The sequence below is a fragment of the Lotus japonicus genome, chromosome 3 (assembly GCF_012489685.1).
Source record: "Lotus japonicus ecotype B-129 chromosome 3, LjGifu_v1.2".
Lineage (NCBI taxonomy): Eukaryota > Viridiplantae > Streptophyta > Magnoliopsida > Fabales > Fabaceae > Lotus > Lotus japonicus.
Window position 1 is genome coordinate 75,657,498 of NC_080043.1, and position 9,784 is coordinate 75,667,281.

General features: G+C 40.3%; 1 protein-coding gene across 1 annotated transcript; it reads right to left on the bottom strand.

Annotated features, from left to right (window-relative positions):
* Window positions 1-185: 185 nt before the first annotated feature.
* On the bottom strand, window positions 186-3,924 carry LOC130745942 (elongation factor 2-like). The gene is made up of 4 exons (XM_057598394.1): window positions 3,553-3,924; window positions 3,386-3,435; window positions 3,210-3,297; window positions 186-2,768 (listed from the first exon to the last, which is right to left on the bottom strand). Exons 2-4 carry the CDS (start codon window positions 3,386-3,388, stop codon window positions 328-330), a joined length of 2,532 nt encoding a protein of 843 aa, XP_057454377.1. The 5' UTR covers window positions 3,389-3,435; window positions 3,553-3,924; the 3' UTR covers window positions 186-327.
* Between the last annotated feature and the right edge of the window lie 5,860 nt (window positions 3,925-9,784).

A 9,784-nucleotide genomic window follows, 5' to 3' on the forward strand; every position in this document is an offset into this window, starting at 1 on the left:
ACTTTCTACAAGCTACTTGTTGTACAAGCTTAGTAGAACTTATTCCCAAAATTTAATGAACAAGTAGAAGATAAGATGCAGAATTGAAATATAAAATGTACAACATTAGACACACACACAGAGAGAGAGAGAGAGAGAGAGAGAGAGAGAGACCATTGGCAGTGTAGGACAGTAATACTGAGAAATTACAATTAAAATCATTGGTATATTAAGTTTGAGCTCTATTGCAAAAAGAGAATAACATGAAACAAAAACGGAAAACTAGGAAAAAATGGAATCAAAAAGAAATCTATGCAAAATTTGGTACTAAGGTAACTCGTTGACACTTCAAAGCCTATCCTCAAACTCAGAGAGAGGCGTCATTTGTTCTTTAAGGCCTTTCTTTCGCCTGATCTCAGCAACACGCACAGCAGCAGGAGTTCCAGGTTCCAGTGGATCAGATGGCACCATATCCCAGTGATCAAACACCAACTGTGGGAAAGCTTGTCCTGCAGTTTGTTGCCTCAGTAATTCATTGAAGTTGAATGACTCAATAACAGGCAAGTATGCCTTAACATTGTAAAGTGGGGTTCCAGGCCTCTGGATTTCCTCAAACACGTGCCCTCTTCTCTGGTTAAGAACACTATATATTCCACCAAGAGCCTGTTCTGGTGACTGTATTTCTACCAGATACACAGGCTCCAAAAGTCTCGGCTTCGCCGTCAGCGTCGCAGCATAGAACACCCTTCTAGCAGTTGGAATGATCTGCCCTCCTCCTCTGTGAATGGCATCAGCATGCAGAACAACATCACAAATCTCAAAGCAAACTCCTCTCATGTTCTCATCAGCCAATGGACCTTCTTTTGATGCTATCTGAAACCCAGCAACCACTGAGTCCTTGATTTCACTCAGATACTGAACACCCTTGCATGTATCTACCACCATGTTGGGTCCAGTTGTCTCAGGACCAAAGCACCATATTTTCTTGGCAAGATCCTTGTCCCAACCAAACTCTTCAGACAGTATCTTAGAACGAGTTTTGGGGTCATCCCTTGGTCCTATCTTTCCATCATCAATGGCCTCTGCAAGACCATCCTCCATTGGCCTTGCTTCAATGTACAGACGGTTGTGTTTGTTAGGTGACTTGCTCATCACGGTACGACAGGATTTCTCAAACACGGTTTCGCGGAAGGAGACAATAGGTTCAGATTTTGTAATCTCTGCTCCATTCATGAAATCATCCTGCAAGTCCTTCAAGCAGATTTCAAGATGCAGCTCACCAGCAGCCGCTATGATGTGTTCTCCAGTCTCTGAAATTGTACACACCACCATGGGGTCTGACTTTGCTAACCGTTTCAGGCCTTCAACAAGCTTAGGAAGCTCTGATGCAATCTTGCATGTAACAGCCACACTCACCACAGGTGACACAGAAAACTTCATGGCCCGAATAGGATGTGCATCGACTTCTTTCTCGTTCGTTAAAGTGGCATTCTTGGTAATAAACTGATCCAAACCCACCATGGCAACTGTGTTTCCACAAGGGACATGCTCAACAGTTTCTTGCTTCTTTCCCATCCAAATGACAGTTCTCTGAACACTCTTGACATATAGGTCCTTCTTCTCCCCAGGGACATAATTTGGTCCCATGATTCTGACCTTCATACCAGTTGAGACCTTACCAGAGAAGACACGGCCAAAAGCAAAAAACCTTCCCTTATCAGGTGCTGGAATCATCTTTGAGACATAAAGCATCAGAGGTCCTTCAGGGTCACAGTTTCTGATAGCAGTAGCATATTGATCATCAAGGGGACCCTCGTACAAATTCTCGACGCGATATCTTTGAGCCTTGGCAGGGGAAGGTAGATGAAATATCATCATCTCAAGAAGGGCACTGCTTGCTGGGAGCCAGCTCTGCATGACACGCTTCATCAAAGCCTTTCCGGTCAACTCCTTCTCCTCTGACTTCAAGTTCACCCCAAGCTTTGGCAACATGGGCCACAACTTATCCTTCTGGTCATTCATACAAAGTTCAATAATCTTCTTGATTGGTTCATAGCAGAACTGGACAAACCCACGTTTACAAGTAGAAGTTCCAGTGTGCTTGTTGGTCCACTTTTTGGTAGCAGGGTCAAAGAAATTTTCACCCCAAAGCCTGGTCATCATCTTCGCCTCATCCACTCCAAACTTTGAAGCATACATCTTTGCAAAATTGGTCAGGGTAAAAGCCCATCCATGTAAACCAGCAGAGAAAGCAACAGTTCCCTTTTCAGGATACACCTGAACATCACCAAGTAGAGCATCTTCATAGGTAGCCATGATGACATTTGCACTCTCAATAACCCTCTGAAAGGTAAGGTATGCCTCCTCTGCATCAAGTTGCAACTCAAGGAAGCACCTATCCATCTTGTTCACAGTCAACACAGGCCTAATCCTTTCTCCAAGGGCCTGTCTCAGAACAGTCTCTGTTTGGACACAAACACCCTCAACACAATCCACCACCACAAGCGCTCCATCAGTGATACGAAGTGCAGCAGTGACCTCAGATGAGAAATCAACATGTCCGGGTGAGTCAATGAGATTAATCAGATACTGATTCCCTTCACGTTCTCCCTTGTAGTCCTTCAAATCCTCATCACTCATCTCGTAGTAAAGAGAGATACCAGTGGACTTGATTGTTATACCGCGCTCAGCTTCATCTGCACGGGTATCTGTCATCCTAACATCTCCTGCATTCTCTTGTGCAATAATACCCGCAGCAGCCACCAGAGAATCAGTGAGAGTTGACTTCCCTGCAACAATTCCAGAAACTAATTAAAATACTGTAGTAATATCTACAAAAAAATCTCAATAATGATAGGAAAATTCTATTAACTACGAAAACGAAAAAGCACGAGTACAGATTGTCTTTGTAAATTTTCAATTAGCCCTGTCATGTACTATAATTGAGCTACCATGCTTTTCTTGGGTGGGTATTGCATAACATACAGCAATTTCTCATTATTATGATATATAGTATAAGAGATCAAAGATCAGAAATTGAAAGAAATCTTGAAAAATTTTAATTTCTACCACAAAGATGCAAAGGCTAAACCTAAACAACTACTGAACTACATTGTCAAGGGTTGACTATCAGTTGCAAAATAGTCAAATTCACAAAAACTTTGAAGAATGTTCTAAATCAAATAAAGGTGCAGATAACATAAACTGAGCCAAGAATAGTAATAGCATACCATGATCAACATGAGCAATAACAGACATATTCCTGATATTGTGTTTGAGGTCCATATTCCGCCGAAGTTCTTCGGCCGTAAACTTCACCTGCACAAGATAAACCAGTTTCTCTTAGCATCCATTAACGCAAGAAACAAATTAAATTAAAAAGAAAGAAAAAAGCGTGTTGACTCACCATCTTGACTGGTCCTAATTCGTCACAAAGAAGAAGATGTAACTCTGAATCTGAAAACATCAACAATGAACAGATTCAGTATGCAAAATCAGTGACGATCCAATAACACATGCAGAAAGAAAATTGAACTAACAAACTAAATTGGCAACAAAAATTGAATTTCAAACCTCAAAAAGAAACGATTCAAAGTTCAAAAAGAGAAAACGTGATTCGCAGAAGCAAGCAAAGGGTTTGGAACAGAGAATTGAATTGAATGATGGTTTGTGAAAGAGTGAAAGAGCGGTGAATGGCTATTTATAGTGGGGGAGATTGGCGGAAACTGAGAAAAATACAAAATCAAATCAAATCTTTTACGATATAAAAATGAAATATATATCTTACTGAAAAGATTGCTTTTTGGTTTTATTATTACAAAATTTCTACATAGTTATTTAAATTTGAGATCTTCTTCAATATATCATTATTAAAGTGCCTTGGACACCTTATTTTTATATGAAGTGGCGTGTATTGCAAGTAAAGTGAGGCATGTTTCGAGAAATTGTTTGGTGTATGCGTTGTTTCCAACTTTCGCACCAAATCAGCAATTTCATTGTTGGTTTCCTCAAGTTTGTATTCACCTTTGGTGGTTCAAGTTTGAATCACCACTAACTCATTTCTGGACTCTCAAATTTTGTCAGAGTTCTCTTCTCTTTTTCAAGTCAAGTCGGTCTCAATGGCTTCCATTTCATCAAAGGTGACCAAAGAGTCACTAAGAAACCCTTGAAAACCATATAATGCTCTTTCTTGCTCTGGGCTCAATTCTTTGCCACTCAGGCTTGAGATGGTGTCCTTGATCTCTTTGACTAGCTCAGAGTTGGTAGAAACCCCTTCCATCAAGTCTCGGCCAAATGCGAGAGTCCTTAATCTTTCCAATATTTCCTCGACCGGGTTTTCATGTTGGTTGGCCTCAACTCGGATCGAAACATCCCCAGAAAGATACTTGTCAGGTGCAATAGGATCCGGATCCTCTCCAGCCCAAAATCTTGTCCAGCCTCTACGACTCATTTATAGTCATAGATCAAAATAATTAATGGTTGGGATGTGTTGAGGTGAAAAGTAATTTAAACACTAAATTTTTTTAAGGGTGGTATACATTGTTGGACCCTCCAGTAGCTGGAGAGTATCCAAATCCAGTGCAATAATCGGGTCGTTGAGCATTAGTAGTTTAAACTCATCGATGTTAGGATGACGGATACCCGTGCAGATACCCGTTGACCTAATTGTTATATATTGTGTTCGGCTTCATCTACGCGAGTATCTGTAAAGGGATTTTGACTAGCAGCAGCCACAAGAGAAGTGTGAGTTGACTTCCCTGCATTAATTTCATAGACTAATTGAAATGTTGAATGTCGTAACTAATGACATAAAGCTAGCATAAGAGATCAAATATTAGAAATTGAAAGAAATATTGAAAATCTTTCACTTTTTTCCTAATTTCTACCATAAAGATACAAAGGCTAATAATTGCATGTCCTCGAGGGTTAGGTTAGCTCCAGTGGTAAGAATTAGAGGGGTCCAAGATTTGAACCCTTACTATGAACTAATTTACTAACATTAGTAAAAGTTAACATTTGTCTATAAATAAAAAAACAAAGCCTAATAACCCTACAACATTGTCAAGGGTTGTTGCAAAATAATCTCATTCACAAAAACTGGGAAAAATTTCTTCTCAACATCAGCAAAAAAAAGGTTGCTGGTAAAAATAAACCCAACCAAGAATACCATACCATGATCTACAGGAGCAATAAGCATATTTCGTTTGCTGTAATCGAATGCCATAATCCGCCGAATGTCATCACATGTGCTCTTCGCATGCACAAGATAGACCTGATTCTATTATTCATCCTTGGTAGAATATAATATAAAACCATTAAAGTGACTCTTACCCAACAGTTTAAGCTTTTGAGATAAGTGGTTATTTGACATGGTATCAGAGCCTCTATGATCGAGGAGTCTAGAGTTCGATCCTTGCTCCCCTCGTTTTCTAATTAAAAAGTGGAATTTGGCTAAAGCACATGGTAGGTGGGCCTGTGCATTTATCCACACTTCAAGCCCAAAGGGCTCTTGCGTGAGAGGGCGTGCTAGAATATAATATAAAATCATTAAAGTGACTCTTACCCAACAGCTTATGCTTTTGGGATAGGTGGTTATTTGACAATCCTTTAAAGGGAAAAAATAAAAAGAGAGGAACAAGAAAGAAAGGGCATGTTTACTCACCACCATCTTGATAGGGCCTTATTTGTTACAAAGAAACAAGTAGAAAAACAATCAGAAGATCGCGCTAAACCCTAACCCCAGCCGAACGAAAAGGGTTCAAACTTCGAAAGACGACTTGATGGTTTGTTAAAGAGTCAGGTAAATAATTACCATTTATATAGTGTGAGTGATTGGAGGAAGAGATCATGACTAAAATTAAATTAAGTCTTTTACGATAAAAAATTGATAAATCAAATACTAAAGATATTTTTTTTTTGGCACAACACCTAAATGTGAGCTTTCAGACAAAATAAATTACAGTTTTACCTTACTCTTTGTGAGTGGTTATTTGATACATAATGTTCACTTGCATAGTGCTGTTTTGACATGCATGATGCATGATAGTTAAATAAGCATAGTATGTGTTAGAATATGAGAGAGGCAAGTGGGATTTCATTCATGATTTTCAGAATTTGTACTTATAATGTATCCCTTAGCGGCCTCACTTGAGCTTTAGTACCTTATTGGTCGTCAGGATATGATAAGAGTGAAGGTATGAAAAACGGTAGAAAGGGGGGGTTTGAATAACGTTTTCAGTACAAGACTTCCACCTTAAAGATTTTGGCAAATCTTTCGAGAACTTAAGTGCTAAAGATAAGAGATAGAAAAGCACACAAGGATTTTATCCTGGTTCACTTGATAAATCACTCAAGCTACTCCAGTCCACCCGTTAAGGTGATTTCTTCCTTCTTAGAATGAAGGCAATCCACTAATCAGGTAAGAGTTACAACTGCACTTGAAACCTACAAGTGACTAACAATTACACTGACTTAGCTTACACTAAGATTCACTCTCTTAGTCTTCTCTAGGATCTGATCAACCTTGATCTCCTAAAGGCAAACTATACAACTGTATATGAAGTTCTTGTTTACAAAGAAAGTGCTTCTAAAAAGCTTATAGTAAACACAATGAATTTCAAGATGAAAGAAAGCTTAGAATATTTTGAATATGTCTTGCGCGTGTGTATTGCTTCTTCTTAGTTTCTTAGCCGCTTCTTTCAATCTTCAGCCTTTATATATACTCCAAGGATTAGGGTTGAGCGTTGCATGGGAAATGCTACCGTTGGAGGGCAGTTCTGGAAAATCCAGCTTCTGCTGTGGCTGAGAACGTTAGGTAGGTCGTCAGGAAGGTACACTTGCTTTTGTACTTGGATAGCGACTTGACCTTTTAACCTAGGAGACTTCTGATCAGGGGAATACTTCATATTGGAACTTGTGAAGCCGGTTGATCAGAGTCAGAGGGAAAGCACAGATCCTCTGACCATTGTATCTTCTGATTCTGAACTCAGAGGGAAGAACATGGCCTTCAGAGTTTCTTGCTTCTGGACTTCAGAGTTTCCACTATTCAGCTTCTGGATCTTCAGAGTCTTCTACACCATCAGAACATCTGAACCTTCAGTGTTTCTTGGTTATCAGAACTTCTGGATCTTCAGAGCTTCTAGCGACTGAGTCCACATCAGAGTTTGTATAGCTTCAGAACTTCTGAAGCTTTTCCACTGTTCATACTGAACATGGTGAATGCGAAAGCGTTGCTTGGGTCACTCTTTATACACAGTGCTTCTGATTTGTGTGAGATTGAGTTGAGGTCAGAGCCTGTAAATAGCACACTCAGAAAAACACGTTAGAGTACCACAATTGTTCATATCAAAAGGTTAACTTGTAATCATCAAAACATAGAGTTGTACTACTAGATCAAAACTTGATCTTACAATCTCCCCCTTTTTGATGATGACAAAACTAAGATTTTTGATGAACAATTCTCAAACATTAAACTGAATTCACTCAGAGTTTAGAGATATAGAATAATACTTATCCTGATGTGAATAGTTTATCTTGCTCATTCTGAATTCAAGTCACTGCTTGATTCTGAGCTTAGCTCCCCCAGAATCTAATACTTGATGAAAACGTTAGTAAAGTCTAGATTCTGAGCTAAAAAAATATAAGAGTTCAGAGTGAGAAGCTTATGACATAGATGAAAAACGAATAATCAGAGCGCATAAGTGATCAGAGTCATGGACAAGGTATCAGAGTCTTGGGTATCAGAGTCAACTTAGAATCACTTCAGAAGAAGTGAAATGTATTCCTTGTATTTGCCCAGTGACACATCTATGGTCATGAAGGTGGAACTCTTAAATTCTCCAAAAGAAAAATAAATCACACTAACACATCTTACACATCAAAAACTGGGTTTACTCCCCCTTTTTGTCATAAGCAAAAAGCTTGGGGTGTGAAAAACTTAGCTTGAAGTACAAGGTACTCCCCCTTAGAGAAGGTCTAAGTTTAAAGAAAATGAAAACGATGTAAGAATCAGAGTTAGGCGAAAATAAATAGAAGAGTTAATGCAAGGGATGAACGTTTACCACCGGTCAAGTGAGTAAATAGAAGGGTCAGTTACCAAGAACTTAACCTCGAGAAACTGTAATAGCATTAACTTTCAGAGAGAAAGTGAAGCCTATAAAAAGCGTTGGAGAGAAAGGTAAGCTTCACACCTCGAATAATTTTCAGTAAGAAAAAAATGGCATCATACAACGTAGCACTAGAAGAGCTGAGGAAGAAGGCCTTTGAAGAGGACTTGTTCCTGAACATCAGGCATCCAGAGGGTGCAACTACCATCGCGGAGCTGACACGGACACTGCTGGAAGAGGACCTGCGTCCAGAGTTGGAGAGAGACCTGAAGGAATTTCTTGCCTTCGTGGAGGAGGTGCAAGAACTCAGCCGGCTTGAACTCAAGCTGCTGGAAGAAAAAGAAATCTTGGAGAAGAAGCTCAGGACTTCAGAAGAGATTCTGGAGAAAGATGAGCTAAAGGTCAGACTCAACAACATCCAGCATGTACTGGAGCGTCTGGAGAAGGATCGGTCAGAGCAGCGCCAGGAGTGCAGAAGAATGAGGAGGGATCCTCCATTCTAGATTATATGATGTAAAGAAATATGATGTAAACATAGAACAATGAATAGAAAAGACTTTTGCAAACATATGTGACATAAGTATATAGATATATATGCATATATAATCACAAACGAACAAAAGAGAATAAATAAATAAAAAGAAACAGAGTTTAACAAAAGGAAAACAAAGTTAACGAAAAAGAAGAAAAAGAAGAGATCCTAAAAACTAAGGGTTGTCAGTGCGTCTCAGAAGTTCCATCATCATTTGCTTCATCTCAATCAGCATGGATTCATGAGTGTCAAGACGTTGTTCCATGATGTCGAGTCTGGATGAGCTTGTCTGAGTAGAGCTGGAAGGAACATTCTGAGCAGCTTGAGGTTCTGGAATGGAAGCAGAAGCAGCAGGAGTAAACACAACTGGTGCAAGTCGCTCTGCCTCAGCCTCAGCTTCAAGACGCTCTGCCTCAAGTCTGGCTTGTTCAGCCTGAGCTGCTGCTTCACGTGCAGCTTCGTCTGCTTGTTCTTTCTTTCTCTTGGCTTCTTCAATAGCTTCAAGAAGCTTATTTCTCTGTTCTAGTTCGTGAAGAGCCACCCTCCTAGCAAGCCTTTGCTTTGCAGCCTCAATGCTCTGACTGCCCTCTGCATGCAGGAGCTGCATCATAATTGGAACTTGAGCCACTAGCCAAGTGCTCAGATTGTTCCACTCATCAGCCACATTTTCAGCATTCTCACTGAGATCAGTCTGACCGTGCACATTGCGGAGCCTCAAAGAGGCTTCATGATAGAAGATATTGATGCACTCAGAGAGAGATGTGGGTTGAAGGTGAGTATAGGGAATTATGGAGAGGTTGGGTTCAGGAGAGGCTGGGTGATTGTTGCTATGGGCTTCAGAGGCACCTTGTGGAGAACCAATGTTAAGCATGGGAGCATTGGGTTCAGAGGTTCCAAGGTGAGGGTCTGAAGTTTCAACCAGAGGGTGAGGTGATCTAACCGAGGATTGGTTAGACACTGATTGTTCAGGTTCAGGGTCTGGTTGAATGGGCTCTTGTTGGTCAGGGACAGGGTGAGCTTGTTGAACTAAGGGGTCTGCCTCTTGGATAGGATTGGCCAAGATAGGTTCATCTGGGTCAACTAGACGTTCAGGTCTAGGGCCAGGATATCTCCTAGGGCTTGGACAGGTAAGGTAATACTCTTCCAAGGCAGATACCTTTTCTTTTCT